Consider the following 25,206-nt stretch of genomic DNA (forward strand, 5'->3'; position numbering starts at 1 on the left):
ATCCTACTCTATGGTGAACTTGCCACTGGCTGCCACACGAGAGGAGCCCCGAAGAAAAGATACAAGGACTCCCTGAAACAACATCTCAGCCTTGGCCATATTGATCACCACAACTGGTCTACTCTGGCCTCAAATCGGGAGGCCTGGAGACACACCATCTATAACGCAGCTGTCTCCTTTGAGAACACACACAGGATCACTCTTGAGGAAAAAAGGCAACGCAGAAAGAACCGTATATTGCAGAATACACCATCTAAGGAGTCTTTCTGCTGTGCCTTTTGCAATCGGATATGTCTGTCACGTATTGGCCTCATAAGCCACCAACGTGCCTGTAGCAAATGTGGATAGAGCCTTCCCAAATCTTCGTTCGCGAAGCCTAGCCATGATGGTGATTGTCCTGCAGAAGCAGTATAAGTTGAAAAATAAATTCAGGAACTGTCACTGATGGACCTCTTAACCTTTATTGGTGTGACATCAGCTTGAAGCACCTGTGTTACTAAATGGTGTCAACTGATCCTGATACTTTAATACTCTCTTCCTGAGAGAATGGCTTGCTTGACTTCTGAGGAATTGCTGCACATCACAAAACTTCAAGGAATGACTCAAATATTAAATAATTTCTACCAGTTGATTGGGTTATCAAGATTTCCTGCTGGTTCTAGACTTGTAGCCCCTTAATGTCATAGAAGTCAGGATGTGAGGTGGCAGTGCTCTGCAAGCTGTACTACTTATCCATAAGATGAGTCCATGAAAATAAGATCTTCCCCTTTTATTGTTCACTGTGCTTGTAGTTACAACCCCATTCTTTTTTCAAACCTAAATCTCTAGCTGCCCTGTGGTAAGCTTTTTCTCTTCTATATAATACATGGTAGAAGGCAAAGAAAGCTACATTTCTCACTTTAACTTATATTAAATTAGTGCAGTATCCTTTTTATTTGAATTCTGTCACCTGGCAACTCTGAAGCTTTTTAAATCTAGAAAGTGGTTAAAAGGAGATTGTTGCTAGTCCCTTTTCCAGTGTCTCGCTGCCATGGTTTATTGCCTCTGCTTTCTGAGCCATGCTGAAAGGGAAACTTGATCCATTCATGTGCCACTTATGCCAGTACTAGGAAAAGGATGCAAAAGAAAGAAAGTAGGTTCCCTCAATGCTACTTTTGCTTGACCTTATCTCACACAGATCTTGCAGTGCACCAGTCTTCATGTAAAATGTGAATGTTACATCTGTATTACTTGGAGGAAAAAATAATTGAAAGAATCATGTAGTTTTCAATGTCCCTCTAATGTTACTAATATTTTTATGCTTTCAGGAATATCTTCTCCCCTCCTGCAGAAAGTTGATGTGGTCTCTGAAGTATCCCAGGAAACATGTGAGGCTCTGGCTGACTGCCTCAACCTATTCATGAAGCAAGAAGGGGTATGTATTGTGCTACGTGGGTCTATAAAGGGTCGAATAGCTTAGTGTAGTTGGCTAGTTCTCTGCTTAGCTGTTACAAAAATAAATACACAAAACCATAAAATTTCATATTGTTGATAAGCTGTCCTTTTGCATGCTGAATGTGATGAAAACTCATGCTTCTAGAGAAAGAGCAGATAAATTTCTCTGCAAAAGGATGTCTTAGTATTTGGGTGTTCAGAAGAGACATAATTTTTGGTCACAGACTACTGCTTGTGGTGTTCAAACTGAATTCTTGAATTCAATAAAGCTGTTGCTTTGCTAATTTGAAGGTCAAAATATTGAGAAAATTAATAGTTCTGGTTTGGGGTTTTTTTACTACTAACTGAAGTGTTGAACAATATTGCTTCTGAATTTATTTTTCAGACCATGTGCTTAGTGGGTGTGTGAACGCTATCTGTTGAACTTCTGGCTTTCCCAGTGACAAATATCTTGTATAGTGTTAAACATAATGTAAACACTTCCATTTGGGAATATGTGTTGAAGTCATTAGTTCCTGGAGTAGGAGAGCTGGTATTTTTGTTCTCCTAGTACCAAGGAGTAAACTTGTCTTCGTGTACTGTGGTAACTCTAATCCCTTGGTTAGGCTCTTGTTGTCATCAGTAAGCTGTGTTTCGAAATGAGGTTTGTGTTGGTGCTGTTAGTCTTCCAGTTATTTAACAGTGAGCTGCAAACACTGGCTCCATTGTTTAGGTTTGGTTTAAGATTTTTTTTCATTCCTTTCCAAGCCCTTTTGTCTCCAGTCACGAGTCTTTTAGACTTACTTGAGTCAAGTTCTAGCAGAGTGGAACAAGCATTGCTTTTTTACATTGAGTTTTTTCTTTTAAAAAGTCTGATATTAGAGTTGCCAGCTTCAGTTGCGGATGAGGGGGAAATTGTTACAACAGTGGGTGTACAGTGTTAGTTAGTATTCCTTAATTGTGTTGGCATCTTGCTTCAAGCCAGACTGAAATAGCTTTTCAGAGTGGAGTATGGCAAAGCATATGGTGAAATTGTAATTTCACCTTACTTGAACTTGAAGAGTCTCAGTAGGTGTAATAGGGGCCTTATTTTAATCTGGAAGCACATAAATTTGGGCAGAGAGGAATAGGCTGAGGTGTGAATTTGATTTTCCACCATAGCTAGTTAAATCACTCGGTCATGACAGGGAGATGATGTGATTCTGGAGAGTTTTGTGTCTTGGTATTTTTAAACTTCAAACTACTGCAATTCCAGAATATAGGAGGCTTTTAAAGATGCCATAAGAGCATAAGGGAAATTACAGCTGCAATCTATTTCTAAGACTTGCACCTTTCTGTGAAGTTATGTTCATTGAGCTTTACTGTTCTTAAATCCACAGGATTTGGCTTTGTTGTCTTTTATAAGTCAGGGCCCTTTGCTGTTCAGTGTTGATTTCTGGACCATAGTGCTGTTGCCATTGCAAAAGCAATATATATAACCTTGCAACTGTATTGTGCATGTCCCATGAAATCTGGTTATCTCTAGGATGAACGTTTTCTTAAGCTTGGTACCTTTTTATCTTGCCTCTTTAAGGAGAATTTTTTTCTCCTCCAACTTAAATTGTCAGCATACCAGAACCTACTGATTGACTGAGGAGAGGCTGCTAACTTCAGTAAGGATAACCACAGTGAACGTGCTTTCGGCTCTCCAGAGAAAACTTTATTTAGTCAATTGCAGCATAATCGTGCAGTCTGTAGATGAAACCGCTAATGCAGCGCTAAAGAAAAAGGAAGGTTCAGCCGTCTTCCACTTGCGCTAGAAATGGTGCATGAGCGTGATGCCCGAAGGCTCCATCTGCCCGCTGCTTCTCCTTCCCCCCGGTGCGGGGCTCGGCGTGCGCGGTGGCGGCCGCGGGAGCGGGGCCGGTTCCTGGCCGGGCGGGCGGGGGCCGCTCGTCCCGGAGGGGCTGCGGGAGGAGGGTCCCCCCGGCCCCGCTCTGCCCGCCGCCCGTGCCGGGGAGGGCGTGACCTCCGGGCTCCGCTCGGCGGGAGCGGCTCTGACGCCGCAGAGGGGAGCGGGGGGGTGGGGGAGCTTCCAAAAATAACCCACTGCGGCGGGGCTCCGTGCGGGGCGGCCCCGGCGGGCTCGGGGACCCGCGCACCGTGCGGGGCCGCCCCGGGGAGCCGCGGCGCCCGTGCGCGGTGGGCAGCGCCCTGCCCCGGGGGCGCGGCGGGGGCGGGAGCGCTCGGGCTGTCGGGCCATTTTTAGCCGGGCTGGGAGCCGGGCTGTGGCCGCCCCGCCGTTTCGGGTTGGTTTCCTCCTCCGCCCCTTCCCCACCGCCCGGCGGGACGCGGCGGCCGCGGAGCAGCGCCCCGGCTGCGCAGGGCGGGCGCGACTCCCCCGCCCCGCCCCGCCCCGCCCTGCGCCGCGGCGGCCGCGGAGCCCGCGGCGTGGTGGTCGTGGTGGTGGAGGTGGTGGTGGTGCAAGGTGAAGGGGCCGCCTGCTGCGCTGTGCCGGCCCGGCAGGTGCTGCTGCTGCAGCCCGGGCCGGCTTCCCTCGTAGCGCCTGCCTTCTCGAAGTCCGTCCCGCGGTATGTGGCGTGCATGATGGGCTGGGTGCTGTTGTTTTGATGCTTTGCTCCCGTGTTGACATTGGGGTGAACCCATCAGTGTCAAGCAGTGATAAGCGCAGTACTTTTTGCGAAGCAGTTAAACCGTGTGAGGGGAAAACCGAAGGTAACTTGGTTGCTTTAGTCTGAGTATTTACCGAGGCGCTGGTGCCGGAGCCAGCACAACTTGAAACGTTTTCTGCAGTGACTTTGGGCACAAGGTTAGTAAGTATTGTTTCAAAGCAGGACTTCTCTTGGACTATTTCTAGCAAATATCAGAACCTCCGTTCCTAAAGCAGTTTGGTTCTAATATTTTCCATATTCTAAGTTATTTTTATATAGTTGTAGGAGTTTAACTTAAGGTTTCTTTGCATGCTATTTTCTCTGCTAGATTTTCTGAGTGAGTTTAAAATTCATCTCTAGTACTTGAGCTACACGTACTGAAGGTGTGTGAAATCGATAGGAAAGGTATAATTTTTTCTATTTTTTTACCTTGTTTCTTCACTAACCAGTGCTAGATAAAGTGTGCTGATGAGTATCTTGACTCTTAAGTTTCACTTTTACCAGCAAGGGTTATATTTAACAGTAAATTAAAGAGCTCATATTGCATGAGTTTATAACAAATAGCAGTTGTAAGATGACTTCGTTTGTAGTCTGTGGCTTTGGATCTTCAGCCTTTGCAAATTTGTCATTCTTTCTAGTTTGTTTTAAAAAGGGATTTTTTACAAGCTGATGATAAATGTTATCTGATAAGGGATTCCGAAAAGGTTTCTTCATTTTTTGCATTAAAAGAGTTGTATATTTAGCTATGAAGAATTTGTCACGACAAATTAAGCTTGTTATTTTTACATAAACATTTCAGATCAAAATACGGTGGGTCGTAGTCCTTGAACTTGGTTATCTTTACCGTGGCATAATGCTCTCTCTCTTGTATGTTTAATTGACATACTGTAAATAAAGAAAGTGGACATAGTTCAGCTAGCACGTATTAATGTCTGGAAGTTCAGTGTACTGCCTTAGTTTATTTCATATTTCTTGGAAACGTAATGGAATGTGCGAGGGTTAAATGTGTCTCTGTGTGTTCTTGTGAATGCATGCATGCATGCTCTTTGATAAACAAAGAGTTGTCTTTAATACATATCTGATTTTCATCTGGGAGACACATAGAAGCATGGCTGTTATAACTTAAACCTAGTTACTACCTTACTATATTGTGAATGAAGAAAAAGCCTGTAGGCTATGCCCAGATGACTCCTTAATGAGGCTTTTTATTATCTGTTTCCTTGTGGGAATGCAAGTGAGGGGAGCAATGATGAGACACTGCAGTCATGAGAGAACTGCTGATAAGGGCACCCTAAGCAAATGTGTCTAGAGAAGTCCTGGCATCCATCAGCAGTTCTTTTCTGCCACCTGGCAGTATCATCAGCTACATTAATCTCTATAAAGTCTTGCAAACCTTTGGTGTGTGGGAGGGAGAGATGAAGAGGTGGTGACGGACTCAAAATTGGAGAAGCTAAAAGAGAGGTTAACTATACGATTTCTGAGTTAGATGTGCGGAGGGGATCATCTCTTGGTTAGCTGTTGTACTAGACCTAAAATAATGGAGTCCTTAGTCCCTCAGGTGCTAAAACCAGTGCCTGTGTTTCTCTGCTCTTTCTCCTTGTGTTTAGAAACAGGTGAAAGCTCTATTTTTTATTTATTTTTTTTTATTCCTTTCAGCCAGTGGAGGAATTATGTTGTCCATTCTGTTTTGCAGCTCTTGATGAAAGTAGTGGAAATCAAGGCAAAACCTCAATGTGTCAAGGCCTGTAGGCAATGCCCAGAACCACTGAAATGCTGTTCAGGTTATCAACTTGGGGAAAGGAGGAGAGTAGTTTTCAGACAGTTGATAATTGCAGTGGACACAAGTGGTATTCGGTGTTGAGAGACTCGAGGTGTGTCTGCATCACAAAAACCTTTATTGACTGTATGAGTCTGTAACTGTCTTGATCGTCTTTCTCCCCCTCTCCTCGAAATGAGTAGAAGTGTATTAGAAGTACCTCCTGCAGCTTGAATCTTGGTGGAAAGTAACAAGTTCATTGGAAGGTTCTCTGTCATCAAGAGGTGCCCAGGTGAAGACCGGTATTTTTTCCTTTGACAGAGGAGCATGGGATATAAATGTTGTGGAATGTTGTATGGGCATGGCATGTAAGAGAACAAACCTACCAGCAGGAAAGTCATTCGGAAGGTTGTTTCTCCTGCTAGAATGCTGGTGGTTCTAGTCATGCCTTGATGGTTCCTGTTGTACTAATTTTTGGGTGCTGTAAATGCACGTGTCTTTCATCTGTGCTAAAGCTTTATAGAGAAGATACTAAAGTTGGAAGAACTTGATAGCGAAATGTTTGTGGGTGGCATAGTGTTCTTCCTCTGGAAGCGTTTTTTCCCCACCATTGTACTGCAGCTTTGCAGATGGAAACTAGCTACAGGTCTGTGAAGGCAACGTCCTTACCAATAGTAATAGTATGTAAATGAAGGAGTTTAGTGAGTCCAAACTATCCAAGAGATAGGGGGTTTAAAGAACATAGCTAACTTTTTCTTTTTGTTCTGAAATTTTCCTAGAGCAGCTAAGACTCAATAGGTCACCAGAGAGGGCAGTGAAGCTAAGCAGCAGCCCAGACAGAAGCTTGTTAAAATAATAAATACTGAGTTTCCATTCAGGGAGAAGATAAGTAAATATTACTGTTCTTCTTTTATAAAAGGGCGGTATGTGTGTTGACAGAATGCTTGAGGTTTGAAGCAGTTGATAAGATCCTTGGTCAGGTGCCATATGTCTTCTGTATGGCAGATGGTTTTGGCTCGTAGAAGGGCACCTGCATAGGGTAAAAGATGAATGCTGCTGGTCTTTGTCTTATAGCAGGGTCCCAACTCTGGAGATGTTTTGTTTGTTTTGATTGTTTTGATTCTTGATTGGTTTGATTGTTTTGTCTGCTTGGGTTGATTTTTGTTTGTTTGTTTGGTCTTGTTTGTTTGTTTTCGTCAAGATTGTGCTCTTCAAAGTTAACCTTTTTCTTTGCAGCTGGCTATAGGTTGTATTGGCAAAGGGACATACTGACTTCTAGGGCCAGGGAGACGGTTGCTCACTTGTAGCTCCAAGGGCCTGTGTGGAAGCTGGTCACACAACTTGACTCAAGACATTCTCTGCTCTGGACTGTGTTACTCAACTCAAAGCACACTGATAATCTGTTCTTGCACTTTCCATAGTGGGTTAATGCTTTTTCAGAGCTTGGCCTGTAGATGTGTGTTTTGTTGGCGGCTGTTGTTAAGCAGCCTTGTAAACTAACTTGGAATCCATTCATGGGCCTCTGGGGAAAGGCAGTGTAAAAACATATTAGTTTGAAAGGAGACTCCTCCTTACTGTGCTTCTGCAGCTCCTGGTCCGAGGTTTACTTCTAAGGTCTAGTCTACGACTTCTTTGAGTATTTAATTTTTAATGCAAAAACATGGAGAAAACAGTCTTAGCTGAGGCTTCAGGGGGGAAAAAACAAGCAGCAATCTTTAATGGAATAGTATTTGATAGAGTAAACTTCTCAAATAAGAATTAGGAATTCCTTTTTCTATGAATGTATTTGCAAAATGGTGCTCTTTTCTCTAAGTTGATAGAGAAGAACAGAAAAAGAAATATATATATTATATATAACATGAATATTTTCTTTCAGTGTTTTCACTGCTTAGTGCTATGAGAATATTGTTTGGTTTCCTCTTCTTCATACTTTGAAAACAAACTGGAGTGAGAGGGGTGCATGCTTTTATTCTTCTTATGTCATTGTGATGTGAAAATGGCATGTAAAGCTGGTCAGCTTCTTTTCAGTGTTCTGGCTTAATTTGTATTTGATGTGCTTTGGAAGAACAGATGAATAGCAGACTCCTAGAAGTTGTTAGCTCCCAGCCCGCCAGTGTGTTGTCAGCTAAGGACTGGTAACCTTCCAGGAAAAAAGAGAAGCGGTAAAAAAACAGGATTTAAGGCTGAACCTCTATGCATAGCACCATACTTGTTAACTTTGTTTACTGGGATTTTGCGTGCAAGTGTGTGAGATAATTGGCTGGAGTGACAGTCTGGCTGAGTGGTCTGGTTTTGTGTCTCAGCTGCATAAAACATCAGAACACTGAATTGGGTAACTGCAGTCACACACATTTACTGATTCTCTGGAGATGCATTATCCTTCTTGACCTTTCTTTCCTTAATTTATAAAAATTAATGTATAAAAATATGCCATTTTTTTCTGTGTAAAGCTGATAATTATTATTCTAGGAAACTAGCTTTTAAAAAAATAATTTCTATAAATATGAAAAATAAACTTCATGTAGCCTGTCAATACTGGATATTGCCACGTTCTTTTGAGGGAGATAGAATATTTAATGCTTCATTATGCATGTATCTTTTGTGAAGTTGTTTTAAAGGCAGTGTCCCTGAGTAGCGTAAGTAACTTAAGGTTTTGTGTCACTTAACAGTTGTCAAATCATCTTAAATTTTTCATGTGGTGGGATTTTGGTATGTTTTATTTGGCTTCCTTAAACATCAGTGATATCAGAACTCTTGCCTTACGGGCTAGTGAGCTGTCCATGTGCAATTGTGTAGCCTTTCCTTGAATAAAGGAGTTTGACTGAATCTAAACTTCCTTTTCTGCTTTTCTTTGCTGTGTTTTTAGTTGATTTATTTTAGTCACTTCTGATTCCATGAAATATAGGGGCCTTCCAGCTATGAAGAATAAAATCGGTGATTTCCCATTTAGACAGTACAAGTGCTTGTGGAAGGGTGTGTTGTCTGTTGTGTTTTTTAACTTAAACTTTACCTGGCCACAATCATAGTATTGCAAACTACAATTGCTTTTTGAACTTTTTTTTTATTCTGTGACTCATCAGAGCTGATACCATTTTTATAACAGAGGTAAGCAATTGTGAAATTTGACCTCTTGTCTGTTTTTTAATCTCATTACCGAGTGTGTACTTGTTGGCCTCTTTCTCTCCTCTCTCCACCCCCAAGACAGCCAATGAATTTGAAAGCTTTTTTTGTTTTAATATCAATATTCAGAAGTGTGTTATCTCGGCTTGTTGTGCTGTCCAGTAAAGAAATGCCCTAGTATGATGCTGACTGCTGAGTCACTGAGGTTATCACTAGAATTGGTAAATGGGCTGTGTTTGGAATGTATTCATGTACTGAAAATAAATCACTGGTGTTGCAGTTTTTCTTGGAGGTATATATCAGGCCTGGTCATAAAGGAATGTTAGTAAACTCTTTCTCCGTAGTGCTTATATTGTTCTTAGCATCACTCTCCTTTAAATGCATCAATAATATACTTTAAAGATAAATGTGTTCGGTGTTATATATAAATGGGAAATGCAGGCCTATGCTGTCCTATTATGATAGTTGATAAGCACACAAAAAACAGAGTACACTCCGTTTATAGTGAATTGAATGTTGCTGCAGAGAAGTGGTCAGATAGAGGCCCTCTTACAAATAAAGTGTATCCATCTGTTGTGAATATTCTGAAGAGTCCATTATAATTGATGTCCAGCTTTCTAAGCATAGCCCTCATCTGAATATCTCATCTTTGGGAGTGACACCTGTGATGTGCTTACTTTGCTTGCATAGCTTCATGTTAAGCCATGTGTAAGGTAAATGTGGGCTCAGTGGTTTTAAATAGGAATGTTTCCCCTCCTCTCATGCCTGTTGCTGCTACATTATTAATGTTAAAAGTTGGACATCAATGCAATAACTGTTGGATCCGTAGGTACACTAGGAGATTTTGAGAACGGCTTTAAAGAATACTTATTTGAAGAGGAGGTCTGCATTGTGCATTCTTAATGTATGGGTACTTTTTAGCATAGAAGTAGTTTGTAAACTTTTTCGTCTGCTTCAAAGGGTTTTGTGCTGCCAAAGCTACACTGCTTCCACAACAAAAGCATGTTCAGGTATGTTATTTAACCTTTGAGTAGAAATAGAGCTTCTTGTTAATCTTAAAATCTAATAGTGTTGCTATTGCAGGTCCCTTTTTTTGAGTCAGGAGCTATGGTGGGAGAAAGGGGTAGGGAGATCAAAACTGCTCTTGTCTTGTCTGGAAATATTCAGTGTAATGGGCCAGAGCATCAGCCTCTAGGCCTTGTCCTGGTCTACTGTAGCAGAAGAGCATCTGCAGGAATTTGAAGGGTTTGACCTGATAGACATAAATAAACTAATAGGGCATAGTCATACATGGGGATTTTATCATTGTGGTGGGGAATAATCTTAAATTGTCAAGATAATAGTATAGTTCCTCTAGGTAATGTGGTAATCCATATATGTCAGTAGTTTATACCTTTCTGGAAATGTTTACAAGACTCTTAATTGTGAGTGTATTCTGTGCTATGCATCCAAATTGGATTTTCTGTTGTTCCAGTGAAACCTCTTGCTGCAAGGTCAGACAAATTGAATTGAGTTTAAAATGAGCTGGCTGAGCCTTTCAGACAGCTTGAAACCTTAGACAGTTGCATCTGTGTCTATGGATAGCAGAAATCTAGTTTTGTCTGACCTGTATCTCCTCTAGCTCTGAAGCCGCATTTTGGGCTAAGGCCCAAAGTCTAATCTCACAGAATAACGAAGTGGAAATGGTTGAGGTTGGAAGGGACCTCTGGAGCTCCTCTGGTCCACTCCCCCTGCACAGGCAGGGCCACCTGGAGCTGAGAACATTGCTCAGAACCATGCAATGGCTTTTGAGTGCCTCCAAGGATAATGAGTCTACAACCTCTCTGGGCAACCTGTGCCAGTGCTTGGTCACCCTCACAGTGAAAAAGTGTTCCATGATGTTCAGAGGAAATTTCCTGTCTTGTTAGCTTGAGCCTGTCCTGCCACTGGGCACCACTGAGAAGAGCCTAGCTCAGTTGTCTTTGCACCCTCCCTTCAGGTATTTATATAGATTGATGAGATTTGTTCTGAGCCTTTTCTTCTCTAGCTTGAACAAGCCTCAGACATCCAATAGTACTTAAGGGGCAGGCCAGTACAGTAGTGTTAGACAATTTCAGGGAACCATGTATCAAAGATCAGCTGATAATAAAAGGTCAGTGCTTTTTTTACTATTGTCTTTGCTCCCATATGCAGTTAATTGAAACTAAAAAGTGATGTCTCACTCTAGGCTGTCAGATCCTGTTTCAGCTTGAGGTGGGGAGAACCCTTGGTGTTCCTTAGACTTTCACCAAATCTATGGTCTAGTGCAGCCAATGGGTTTTATTGAAAAAGTTTGTAAAAGAGCTTCTTAGAAGTTTAATCTGGGTCACTTCTTCCTCTGAATGGTAGATACTGCTAGATTGCATATTGGGGAGTAATAAATATAAGACTTATTGGTAAATAACCTTGCTACAGAGTTCTTGCAAAAAATTTAGAAAAACCCCCAAAAACCCCAACAACAGTAAAAAGCCCCCATCAGATAAGGGCAGAAGTGTTTGAGATCATTCATAAGGAGAGAAGATCTGTTCCACTGAATTAGAATATTTGGATTTTCTAGTCATTCTATATTGTATTTCCATACTCCAAATCATATTTATCTGTCTGCCCTAACTGCTGGACAAATGTCCACATGACATACTCTGATTTCAGGAAATGTCTCATCAGCTTATCCAGAGCCTGGCTGATGTCTGCTGGCTGTTGCCTGCTTAGGAGTAAGGACAAAAACTGTCTCAGAGGAATATCGACCCTAAGAAAAGACAGTCTTCTTAATGCTGCAAGTCCTTCTGAAAACTGAAGTAGAAATGAGATTTTTGCATTTGCGTCTGGTTTTGAAGTCTGATTCTTTAATATTGGAGAGCCTGTTCTGGACTACAGCAAGTAAGAATGCTTTCCAAGGTGGATTTCATTTGGAGATCAGAACTCCAGCACTGCATTGTAAAACTCGCTGTCAATTTGTAGCCTATGTAACATTTTTCACTTTTTTGGTTGGCATCCAAAATGAAATAAAAACTATCGGTTGAGACATCTGAGGTTTTCAGAAATGCAGAACAACTGTACAACATGCATGTTTGTTTTGAATTGCTTGTAAAAAAAACAACAATGTCAGTTATTCTTCATGAATATTTAACAAGATTCCCAACATGGAACTTGTAGGACAGACAACCAGCTTCAGAAGTGTTAATTTCTTTAATAGGAAGCTGTTTTCTCTGAGTCAACAACTGAGTCAAGTTGTGTAGCAGCCCTAGTAAGCCAGTAAGAGCCAACAAAAACATGGCAAAAACATGACAGTTGCTTCAAAAGAGAAAACATTACATGCATTCACTGTAATCCAGCTGGGAAGAAGTGTGGGGAAGAGAATACAAAGGGGCTGATCAAAGTTATCAGTGGTGTATATACTGAAAAATGCTTGAGGGAAGTAGTTAGAACAAAACTGCCTTAAGATCTATTTTCAAAACAGTCCTTAAGAACAAAAAGGAAATGTTTCCTGTATGCATTCTTAAGAACCCTTACATCTTAAAGTCTGATCTCTGTTTGTGAGACTAGCAAACTTCAAAGATGTCCAGAGTCTCTCAAAGGGAAAAGACAAAAAAAAAGTCCCTACCTGGTGTGAAAACATGTAGCAATGTGCTGTTCTGGTTCTGTTTGCATCACTATAACTTACAGGCTTCAATGAGACCTTTTGTTTAAGTAAGGTTACTTGTGGCATACACCTCTGAGAACGTGAATGCCTAATCTCACTAGGGCAGCAAAATATCTTTTGGGGTGTGGTTTTTTCCTGGTAATCTTGTAGTTCTGCAACTTGAAACATGCTTCCCAAATGTGTACATCACTGATGTCATTGAGTCCCAGCTTGTTATGTTATTACTACTGGCAAGTGTGAATAGCAGCCATATTTAATTTCAGCTTTACTCAGAAGAAAAACAATACTTCACACAAAATGACAAAATTGGAAGGCTTTTTCTTTGAACTCCTGATAGTTGACTAATCGGTATTGTAATACTGGAACAAAAGTAGGGACAGAGTGTGCTCTGGAAACTGGCAAATTCTGCAGCTCTCAAACCTAAGTATACTTCATGAGATTTATCCGTTTACAGTTAAGTCTAAGTAAAATGTAAAGAACAAATACTTCTGAGAGGAAGACTTGGAATTGCCATTGAGTCTCACTTTAGAAACAAACCAGAAGATGCTCTGTTAACTCTTGATCTGTGCAGAATCACTTTGAAGAAAAGAGCTTCTCTGATAGAAAAGCTTAAGCCCAAGCTTTTAAGCCATCTTTCTAATTTGCACTCAGAAATTAAGTTGTTGAAGTTTCTTGTGCTCTTAGACAGGTTCCTGGCTCAGAACTGTGACATTCTCCATTGGTTAAAATTGTAGTGCTTCATCAACCTAAGAATAAACAGACTTTGACATAGCCAAATGTGGAAACAGGAGAGGGGAAGGAGGGCAGCAAGGTCCGTGTTGAGGAGGAAGTGTTAGTGTCTTAGGAGAGAAAGGTGGGAGGTGAACAATCTTTGTCCCTAGCATGTGGATAGTTCAGAAACTGTTATTCCAGGCAGTCTTAAATGATGAATTTTTATATTAGACATGCATGCTGGAAAAAGGGTGCTGAGTGCTCTCAATATCTCCAGTTTTTCTCTTGAAAAACAGTTCTCTTACTGCCTAGATGTCTGTGTTGACATGATCCTGCCAAAGTATGAATTTCTTCTAGGTGGACTGTAGCTTGGTTCCTGCTTCTAGCAGTGCTTCTGCTGTATTTGTTTTATGATCATAACTGGTCCTTTCCTTCATTAGAAGAATTTGATTATGTTGATATATAAATATATCTACATAAAAATATGTATTTTATTTTACTAATAAATGAAATATGGGGAAATACTTTAACTCTCGGAAGAATGAAATGCAGCCTTTCCAAATCAGCCCTGCTAAACTCCTCCTCTTGAACTTTTGAGGTGAATGTTCGTAGTTACTGACTAACAATGAACCGTTGTGTTCATCTGGGGAATGGCTGAGGCAGAGTCATATGACTTGATTTACGAAGTCTTTACTTTCTCCGATAGACTTGGGGTTGGGATGTAAGAGAATAGATTCCCAGGACTTTAAATTGGTGTGTAGGGGGCTTGCTTTTGTGTATGTGGGTCTTTCAGCCTTTGTACAAAAAGAAACTTTATCGGTGATGTTTTCTGTGTGTGGATCGGAAAGAAAGCCAAATGTTGTGTTAGTCTTCTGAGTGTTCTTATTCTTTTGAATTTGATGATCTCAGTAAGATGTGGTACCGTGATGCTAAAGCTCTAGAGTCAGCTGGGCAGACTTTGGAGATAAAGACTAATGCTGTCTTGTGATACAGTAAATAACCCTTTGCCTAGCGCCACTGAGCTCAGCTTACCTCCTTGATTAACTGATCGCATCTTGTGTTGCATTTCAGTACTTGCATGAGCAGTAGTTCAAGTCAATAACAAGGCCTATCTAACTCTGTTTTTAGGTCTGATAGGTCTCTGAAGGCAGGTAACTGCCAAGCTTATAGCACAGAGAGAGGGGAAAACTAAGCAAGAAACAATGGTTGAAATAAAGCATGACCTATTTTGGATCAGTCCTCTGTACCCCAGGGTGAGCCAAGGCTAAGATGAAGTTTACAAGAGCTAGTTTACTCCAGCAAATGAGGAATTATGATGCAAGACTTTAATATACGTTTAAGATAACAGATGTTTGTCACAAGTTCCTTGTGGTTGGTGGTAATCAGCAGGAGGGCTCCATGTGGAAAGGCCGATGTGTAAACAGATCAGAACTCCAAAAGTTTTGTATAAAATATTTACGTGCTTTAGGGCTTTACGAATCTAGGGATGTGTTCATGGAATTGACTGCATCTGTCTTGGAACACTTTGTTGTTGCTTTAATGTGAGCTGCCACACAGTTTTTTGATGTGCCATAGCAGTATTCATAAATCACTCATTCCTTTATCAAATACCTGAGGCATGCTTGCAAAGAAACATTCTTAAACTAGAACTGTTCCTGCTTTTTGGGGGTGGAGGGGGGGGAGGGTTAAGAGGAAAGCAGGATTATACATATTCATATCATATACTAATATGTGCTTAGTGGGAGTTAAATCCCATGAGGTAAAAATTAATCCTTTTTGAAAATTTATTTTCTTTCTGGAAAACATCCTGTATTGAAGCTCAAGTATTGTTAAAACTGTGAGAACTTTCAGAGTGAGTTCTTTATGAGAGTAACTGTTTTTAGTTTTCACTTCAGTAGCAGCTTAAGCAACAATTCAGTACTACTCTAGGTAGCAGAAAATCTGAAAGCATGTTTCGTAGAAATGTCTGTTAGAATAAGCAAACAGTACGTATGAAACTCTGCATTACACCTGTGATTTGCACTGTTAGCCTCAGGTTTTTTGGTAGGGGTTTTATTTGGTATGAAAGTTACAGAAGTAGGGAGACAGAATTCTCGCTTTGGATCCCCTGTGCTTCCTGTGAGTGGTTTTCTGTAGTGTAATGTGTTACAACACAGTGTTTTGTAGGTTTTGTCTTTCAGGATAGTATGTCCTGTTGGAATAGCTGACCCTGGAAACTATCAGTTTCATATGAATAGATGTAGTGGGAAACAAGTGACAGTTTGATTGGCCTTTACTTCATTACAGAAAGCATCAGGAGATGTCCAGAGAAAAATGTCAGTTCTACTATAGCAGCATTTTTCTAATTCCTTAGTTGCATGTTAATTTCCAGCCAGGTGTTAGACTAGCCCTTAGCCTCCTACTGAAAACTTGCACCTCTTGTCTGTGCTTTGTGGCAAATGTCCCATAAGCAATGGTGTTATTGGGAGAATGGAATTTCTGTGGCAATTGGACAAAGCTATTCATTTTGAAAACCAAAACCTCCCTTCTGAGTCGTCAGAGACATTGGTGAGGCGGTGTCAGAGGCAGCTCTCCTGCACTCAGCTTACTGTAGAGCAGAACTGGTACAGGGTGTTCTGACAGTCTGGCAGAGTCTGGCTTCAGATCCCCTCGTGGTTGCTGTGTGAAAGAGGAGGTTCTTCCTTCCAGCCCAGCTCTGAAGCCTGCATGTTTTTTGGGCAGTTTTCCTAACACTGAAGTTGAGTGCTTGAAAGTAAAATTCAACTAAATCACACTGCAGTGCTGTGAAGTCTGTCTTTTCTCTATCTCAGTACAGAAGAAATAAGAACTAAGGTATGCTGTCTTTTGATTTACTATTTTATGTTAAAGGCGGGTAGCACTACATATTGTTGAAGTGTCTGTATTTGTTCTGTGTCTTGCTTGCTGTATGTTGGTTTTAGTGTTTACTTGCAGCTGCAACAGCATGTCGCTGAGGTGATCTCTTACTCTATTGGCATAAAGTGGTGTGATCCTTTTCTACTCCACAAAAGTGTCTCTGTTGTTGGGCATTAATTTAAATTAAAAACATCCAGCACCAAACAAAGCAAGTATTTTGTGTATTGTACTAAGATGTCTTCAGGAAGGACAGAGAAGCCTTGGTTACAGGATATGCTGATATAGTTCAAGACTTGCAGTTTTAAAAAGAAAAAAGAAGGGGAAAAAAAGAAAGAAAAAGTAGTCTTTAGTCTTTTCTCCCACCTACCTAATGGAAGTTGAGGGTACAGAAAGGAATGGGACTGGTGTCTGTTACACACAGATAAGCTTTTTGACATTCTGGAATGAGCACGTGAGCTTTCTGCCAGTAATACACAGTAAAGGAGTTAACTTTTAAACCATGTACTTGTTCTTAGCTGGATTTCTAATCATGTGGAAAGACAATAAGAGTGTCTGCAATTAGTTTGTTGCTTTCCTTTAACAAAAAACATAGGTCGAACTGCTAAAATAACTCAGTACAACTATTTAAACTCAGAATTTTGTGCTTAGGATCTGAAGGACTCAAATGTTACAGGAAGCTGTTGGAATCAGATTTCCATTCAGTTAAACCAAAAGTGAAACTGGCTACCAGAACTCTGATATCAAGTCTTTACAGCTGGAGAAGTATGTTTTTAAAAAACGAATCGTTGCAGTGACCTAGAAACACTGACACAGAACCACCAAGACTTCAGCATCAGGTTATAGCTGTGCCTATAGCTCTTAAGGATAATGATGGAGTGGTTGTTTACTTCTGAGACAAAGCTAGGTGGTTTCCATCAGCAATAGTAAATCTGAAGTTTGACTATAATATTATTCTCTTTAGAGGTGAAAACAAGACTGATCTTAACTGTCATTGTCTAACAGTGCAAACGCAAGCCCAATTTCATTGGTAACTATTTGCAGATTAGCTCCTGACAAGGGTAAAGTAGGAGGCCTGACCAGTTGAACATTGGGAACTCAGCTGGCCTCATGCTGGGCTCACTAGAGCACTCTGTGCCACTGTCTCTGTGAAGCTCAGTGGAAAGCTTATACTGCTGGTGGTGGTGCTTACATTGTGGGCACCACTGACGGGGATCAAAAAGATAGCAGCCATTCCATAGTTGGAAAATGAGGAGCTAGACCCAGTACAATGTGAATTGCCATCTGTCTGTCAGTTTGGACACCACTACTAAAGGTACCATGCCTGTATTACACGCTGTGCCTTACACAGGCTGCCAATAAAATGACTCTTTCAATAATTCCTCAGTATGCTCAGACTGGATTTCCAGAGCTTTGTATAAACAGATATCTGCATCAACTTTGGCCTGATATTTACTACATTATATAAATATTTGTATCACCACGTTAAATGGGTGGCACTCAGCTAATGTAACTTTACAAAATCAGGTGATATTTCACTGAAAAATGTTGGTTTCTCTGTGTCCAGTTTAATAGACTGAAATGCTTCTCAACTTCATTTTAAAACTAGTCTGGAGGTTCCTTCTGTAGTCTTGCAGTTGTTTTTGTGTTGGGACACTGAAGAAAGACACGATGGGAAAGAACTTGTGCAAAAGGAGTAAAGCTGAAATGTCATCTCCAAAAACGGTAGTGGAGTAGGGAGGAGGGTGGACTAATTCACATCAAAATTTATTGATAGGCCAAGTCTTGTGAATGAGAAATAGAGTATGGCAAAATTATGCATAATGGGAGTCTGCTTCTTACGTTTTGGGAAAACCTGTCACTCAGCTGATCAATTATGTTGTTCAATAAAATATGCTTTAAAAACAGTACTAATCTGTCTGTGGTGTTTCTTGTTAAGCTTTTAAGAGAGTGTGTGGTCCTGGGAAAACAAAACAAAACTAAAAAACCCAACAACATAAAAAACAAACAAACAAAAATCCCCATCTTCCCTTTACAATCATTTTACTGCAAGTAAGTTTTAGGAGGTGTGTCTCATCACCTTGTCTTTTATGATTGATGAAGTGGTGATATCTCTTAAAGCTGCTTTTTGTTAAAAAACCTGCTTATTTCAAACAAGGTTCTTTGTCCTGTATTTTTTAGTAGAGTTCATGAAGGTTGTCTTAGCTCTATTTCTGCAGCATAGCCTTTTTACAAGTGAAATCAGTTTAGTAATGGTAGTAGAAACTTTTTTTATTTATGTTTTCATTCTCACATTGACATTGGAGCTGTTTTGGTGCTTAAGAATGTAGTGTATTTACAGACAGTATTTCCTGAACATGACCTTCAGGGAATGACTAGTGTAGAGGTGCTAGGATGTAAAGGTTGGTAGAGCCACCTCTGGGCTCACTGAATGTGTATGTCCATCCCACAAGCTCAGTACTGTTGCCAAAAGTTTTTATTACACATTTCATCTCAAGCTGCCAAAAATTGAATTAAGGTTTCTTTAAAACCAGGTTATTCAGTTACGAATGAACATCCCAAAGATTACAAGCAATAAACTTAAATGGGTTTTCTTTTTTCTTTAGCTTCTGGTTAGGGTTGTGTTCCTTATGTGACAGATGACAAGGTGGGGTTTTTTTTTGGTTTTGTTACCTACTAGTAGTGTGACTAGTAAGTGTTTGGCAACTAAGAAGCCTAGAAGTACACAGAAAAGGGAACCTCACTGTAAAGCTGGCAATTTATTTTCCAAAAGAGAATTTATTTGTAGTACACCTTCTGCAATTCAGAATAGCTCTACACTGTGATAGGGCAGAGGAACCTTAAAGTCAAGAAAATACTATTTTGGAGGAGGCACAGTGTCTTAAGTGTATCTGTTGTTACTTGTTTAGTCACACAACTGTGCTTTTAAAAGATGCAAAAAAAGTCCATTTGGGTATTTAAATTATTTCAATTTTCCTTCAATTTGCTGTAAGTTTTAGATACATGTTTAAATTGCTCAAATCACTTATCAAACCAAAGCATTAGAACATGATGGCATCTAATTCAATCCTGCAAAACCAATATTATTGCAAATACCATTTTTTAATAGCTGTTTTACTTTGCTCTTTCGTAAGAATTTAAAGTACCATTTTATTTTCAGTCCTCTATCCTCCCTGTCTCAGGAGAGTAAAATACTGATTCTCTAAGTGGGTGGTTCCTTAACTGTTTGATAACATACCAAATGTATTAAGCAGAAACTGCTTAATAACAGATCTTCTGCACTGGCATGTCTGATTTGTATGAAACATTGCGGTAATTGGCTTCATTGGTACTGTCAGAGTGAACTTTAAATGAAAGTGACAGTAACTAGTCCAGACTTTTTTCATTTTGTTCAGGGTAAAGCTATTAAACAGTAAGTGACTTACTGGTTTTTCTGTTTTCAATTAGCAACCCAATTTTATACTCTTTTAATTATCATTTAATTGGATTCCCCCCTTACACTCAGAGCCTGGCAGCCAAACCAGCTGATATAGTATTTGGCGCAACTGAGGGGGTGAAAATTTCTTCTATAAATCTTTCTCTAGAGGATATGTTTCTGCCAGCATAGGAGCTCTTCTCTGGAAATGGCAAATCTCCTTCAGTAACTGTTTTCTGGCCTCCTTTGTGCCCAGCTCTGAATTCGCTATTTGAGTAGTGGTTGTAACTGAGGGGGCTGAAGCCTCCAAAGCAAAGCTTTAATGTAAACTGTAACCAGATAGGACATACGAACAGTTCTTAAATTAGATTCAAAAAGTTAATGTTGGTATATGTGTGAGTTGTCCCTGTAACTGTTCCAAGAGATTAATTGTCATGTCCTTGCATGTTCTTAGTGGGAATTAGTGTTGTAAACTGACCTGTGAAAGTAAGCTGGAGGACAAGGCAGGGGTTGGGGATGCTTTTAAAAATGGACTCGAAGAGAGAAAGGAGAAGACTCGATGGTTTAGGGACTGGAGGAGAGGTAGCACACTGAAGCCTTGGTAGGCTAGGAGAAGTGGTCTTTCCTGAGCCTTCAGCTACAGCCTTCTCCCCTCTGCTGGCAGACAGAGGAGTCAGGAATGCACCAGCAAAAAAAAAAAAAACCTAAAGGGGAAGTAGGAAGGACATGTTACTCTTCCATTACTTGTCCTGAATGCAAAACATGGATAACATCATCCTCTCTGGAGCCAATTGCATGTGTGGGTTTAAAAAAAAGTCCACCATCTGTTGGCTGGGCTTCTCTTTTTGTCAACTTCTGGTTCCTCTGTAAACTGTTTTGGGAATGCGGAGGGAGGGCTGTTTGTATTGACTTTAAGTCAGTATCAGAGGAATTTTTATTTGAACCTCCTTCTGTAATCCTCAGGGTTAAATGTTTTCAGCTCATAGTTCAGTTGCAGTTATTTGTAACTGGCATTCACATTTGCTCCGTAATTCAATTTAGATGATGCTGCTTGGCCTAAATTGGAGCCGACTAGTAGAAGGAGCTTGGTCCGTGTAGAAACCGATCACTAACTCCATAGTTCAGGTCATCTAAGTAGAGCTGTAAACATTTCCCCTCAGTTTTAAGGTATAGTTCCCTAGCTCAAAATCACTTATGGAATTGTGATTGATACTGTCAGATCTCATTTGTCAGATTTCTCAACTACTAAAAATGCTGACTAACAACCTTATTGTCATCACAGAAATACTGTAATATTCTGGTTAATCCATATGTTTCCAGTTCCAGCTGTTTGCTAGTTATTTATTTACTAGAGTCTATTTTCTGAATAGCTTCCAGCTACACGTTCTTCGGAGAGATGAGATTTTATTCATACATGTATCTACTTATAGGTGAGGAATTTGAAACTGGAGCATGAGCAGGAGAAAAACAAGATCTTGTCAGAAGCATTAGAGACACTCGCTACCGAACACCATGAACTAGAGCAGTCGCTGGTGAAGGGATCTCCGCCTCTCAGCATCCTCAGTGAAGAGCAGTTCTATGATGCTGTTTCAGGTGAGTAACAATGTCCAGAATGTGATTGCGTAGCCAGCTTCTGTGTAGTGAATGTGTTGGGGGTGGGGGAGGAGGGTGGGAGCAGTCTCACTTTAAGTGAAATCTCTGCCTTTTTAATGTGGACCTAATTTTAGGAAAATGCTGTATGTGCATTATGAGCAGGGCTCTAAAAATTTACCAGATTTCATCTGTAGAATTGTATTGTTTCACCTTAGCATAAAAAAAGTTGCAAAACCAGAGGACAGTAATGACAGGTCTGATTGCTTGGGTGTCTATGTCCTTTTTTTAAATTGCAAAACTTAAGGCTCCTATTTTGAGAGCCATAACTGTATCTTTTAGCCTTCTGACTTGCTTTGTCTATGGTGGTGTATGCTGTTTCCTTTGTCCATAAAATCCCTGCTTTTGAGGGATAATGAGGCTAAGAAAGGCTTGTTCCAGTTCAATTTTGTATACTCATAAAGTGTTAGAGGTGGAAGAAAAGGATGAATCAAAATGCTGTGTGCGTTTCTGAAATGTCTTTTCATTCCCTATCTGCTCTTCAGTTTAGTATCTTTCATATTTTCATATGCAGAGCATGCAAACAGTGATTTTGGAAGATTCTGAACTTCCTAAGACGATTACAACATGCATTCGTATGGAAAGGCTGTACGTAGTGCAGCTCAGTAGTGGCTCGAACTGGGTGATCCCAGAGCACAGAGCTGTCTGTAACTATGGAGAATTTGGAAGAGCTAATCTAACTGTAGCAGATAATGAGGTTGTGATGGCAAACTTCATAAGCAAGTATGGGGTTACTTTTTCTGTGAGTGAACTGTCTGATGCTTCTGACAGATGAGAAAAGCGGTGTTTCCAGACTCCGTGATAGGTGTGTTCTGCAGTGGGAAACTTAAGCAGGGAAAAAAACAGGCAAAGTGGGGTCTATGCACAGGAACACAAGGAATCAACAGCAGGAGGAGAAGAGACTAAGGAACACTAGAAACAAGTTCTTCAAGCAGAACCAAAAGAACAATTCTGCTGAAAGGCCTCAGGCTCTTTTGATTGTCAACAAGGCTGAGAATAGTTCTCTATCTGATGCTACTGGAATGTAGTCTCTCCAGCCAGGCTTGCTTTGTGTATGTGAGAGAATATTCAGCTTTAAAGAGCTGTTATTCCATACACCTCATAACTCACTCAATCTCTAAATTTTGTTGAATGGAAATGTCCAAAGCCACCTCCATAGTTGTCAGAGGTGGTGGCTTTGTCCTTGGAAACTATGAACAAATCTCATCGAGTGGATTTGTAAAACTGTGAAACTCATTGAGTGCGTGTATATACACACATATATATAAAAAAATCATATATGTCATTTCTCTCTCCTTCAGGCAAAGTTGCTTCACGTAATTCATCTTAATTGCATTTTAAATAATTTTCTGGGACAGAATCACTTTCTTGACTGTCAGTTTCATCAGACTGATGTTAGATTCTCTTCTCTAGGTGTTTTGCATTTAGTGCTTGGCAGAGATTAGGGTCCTGTTTGTCTCTAAAGGCAGAGGTGGCTAGAAAAAGGAAATTGTGGCGTTTTCCTGACTGCTGGATGCATGTTATCACTTTCACCATAAGCACAAAAGCAATTAGTCTTTTGTTGGTGTGGTTTGAGGTGAGTTTTTTTACTAATCACTAGGATCCTGGTAAAGCTTTGTAACCTTCTTACTTTTCTGCCATATCTGTGGAGTCTCAGTTAGAAGACTTCTTGTCTCTCTATGACAAGAATGCAGTGAGAGCAGAGAATCTGGGGATATTTGACCCTGGCTCAGAGTTTTGGAACGTGGGTCTTCTTTCTCAGCCTAATGAGATGGGAGATATGATCCTAAATATTTTCATAATAGAGAGCAGTGGGTAGGCCTAATTGTCAGAAGCTAAACATTTTTGTTTCCGGAAGTTTAAATTGCTATGACTTTGTCTTCAAAGCTTTTGCTTAACCTGATTTGTAAACTGATAGCATTTTATTAAGTTAAATTATATTGACTTGGACAAATAGCCATATTCATGATTTGCCTTTCTAGGCTGTATAGGAGATTGAACAAACACGAATGTATTTTAACAGGGTGATATAACAAGTTTAGAATGTCTGTCAGTGGGAAAATGACACTACTTAGAGTATTTCTTCTATTAGGATACCATCTTTTTCTACTTACAGTTCTCTGAATTTTTAAATCTCCACTGTAGGAGTGAGTTTAGAAGTGAGAGTGTTGCATAACTAGGCTTGCACTTTGAGCTGAGGAGCTGTTAGTTTTGACTTGACAGGTTGAAAGAAGAAGCCACTGCTGCTTTTTGTTTTGTTTTTTAAGAGAATGTTGTCTGCATGTAAGACACTTCTTGTTTACTCTCAAGGAAAGTATTGCTAGTGGGACAATTCAGAGCAACACATGACTTTCAAACAGGTTTTTGAGGAAGAAGTATATTCAAAAGGATGTGTTCATGGCAGCAGCAACTTGTCCACATTTAGTTCACGTTGTAGAGGAATCCAATTGCTCCTGAGTTTAACTGAATCGGAAGATACAGTCCAGTTGCTGTTGGACACTCGATCCATGGTAGCAGAATAGAGCTAATCTTAAGAGACCACCACCAGAAATGTGTCTGTTTCAATTGTTAAGTGCTCAGCACCATCTGTTCTGCTTGCAAATCTGCTCCAGCCAAGCCATGCTACCTGCTAATGTTGGCATAGACTGAATTGGTCACTGTTAAGTCTGTGTTGTGTACTTCTCTCTGTAGAAATTGTGGCCACAGTTACAGAAATATCCTCTTTCTTTTCCAAAACTGGAGTGAGGAAAATGTTTGTAATGTGCCGAGATTACTTCCTGAAGTTGAAGTCTGTTTTCTGAAATCTATTCTCATTTTATTTTTAAGTGATATGCTATTGTCAATGCTTTCTGACTGTTGTGGTAACTCCTAAATCTCTGCAATGGGAAAGCAGTAGACACCGAACATGAAAGGAAGAACCTACAGGAAGTGAGAGCTACTTTTGCTACCAAAGCATGGTTAAGAACAGCAAAGTTAAGGGTGTTATTAATCTGAATTCTGATAGCAATAGGTCAGTTAACAGTGCTTCCTGGTGTGCTGATCCTCTCATCGTGGAAATGGTGGAAACGTGTAATTAAACTTGATATCACACAGTGCTGGAGCTCTCACTTTCAGGATTGAATGCTTAGCATGTGTCAAAGTCGTCTATGTTTAAGGCAGGGGAAGAAGTACTAAAAAAGTAGACAAATTTAGAAGGAACAATGCCATCTCCTAGACAGCTGGAGAAGTTGCTAGCTTTGATTAAGAATACAGACCTGAGGAGCATATGAAATGGAATACAAATGCAGTCTCCATCCACATTGCTGAAAAATGGCTAAGCAGGTCAAGAATTAAAGGGTAAAGGTACTTGGCTTTTGCTTTGCAGATAAGATTCCCTGCTCATATGCAAATTGTGCACCCGGATTGGGAAGAGCTTAGATCTGCCTTGGGTTTTCTATTTAACAGGTTTTATCTGAAAGGTGGGGGTTTTTTCCTGCAAACACAACTTCTGTGTATGTTGAGGGGGTTCTTGATAGGTTTACATGGATGAAGTCTTACAATAAAATCAGTTATTTAGATACAGAAATATTTAGAGTACACTAAAGCTAACCTGTCATAGTACAGCTTCAACTGGTATGTACCACTACTGGATGCTGCGTTTATAAACTATACTCTTAAATGGTACAAGTAGTGGACTACTTCTATTGCTTTTGCTCTCTTCCAGTTATCAGATTGTGAAGGAATAAAAAGGGTACAAATAACATGGAAACCTATTGCCCTTCCTTCCATGTTTAGCGTAGTTTGTCAAGTGGCTTTTTTTGAACGTGTACCAAAAATACTTCACAGCCTCTGTGAGAACACTGCTGCCTATGGACTTCTTGCCTTGAATATAGTTAAAAGAATGAATTCAGGTATCTCAGAGGGATGGGAAACACCCAGTCAGAATTCAAACCCAACTGTGCCAGTAGTGTTTAACCTTTCT

The 25,206-nt window shown here is 40.3% G+C and overlaps 1 protein-coding gene across 8 annotated transcripts in view; it reads left to right on the forward strand.

Moving 5' to 3' along the window:
- OSBPL1A (oxysterol binding protein like 1A) overlaps nt 1–25,206 on the forward strand; it is a 79,312-nt gene that overhangs the window by 26,794 nt on the left and 27,312 nt on the right. For 5 of the 8 annotated variants that reach the window (XM_064654958.1, XM_064654983.1, XM_064654964.1 and 2 more), the window contains 2 exons: nt 1,308–1,414; nt 21,026–21,188. In XM_064654958.1, coding sequence (XP_064511028.1) covers nt 1,308–1,414; nt 21,026–21,188 — 270 coding nt within the window. Of the gene's footprint in view, nt 1–1,307; nt 1,415–3,857; nt 3,984–4,100; nt 4,223–15,998; nt 16,142–21,025; nt 21,189–25,206 lie in introns of those variants that run through there. The other 3 variants (XM_064655003.1, XM_064655012.1, XM_064655020.1) reach the window with 3 other exon arrangements.

The sequence above is a fragment of the Pseudopipra pipra genome, chromosome 1 (genome assembly GCF_036250125.1).
Source record: "Pseudopipra pipra isolate bDixPip1 chromosome 1, bDixPip1.hap1, whole genome shotgun sequence".
NCBI lineage: Eukaryota > Metazoa > Chordata > Aves > Passeriformes > Pipridae > Pseudopipra > Pseudopipra pipra.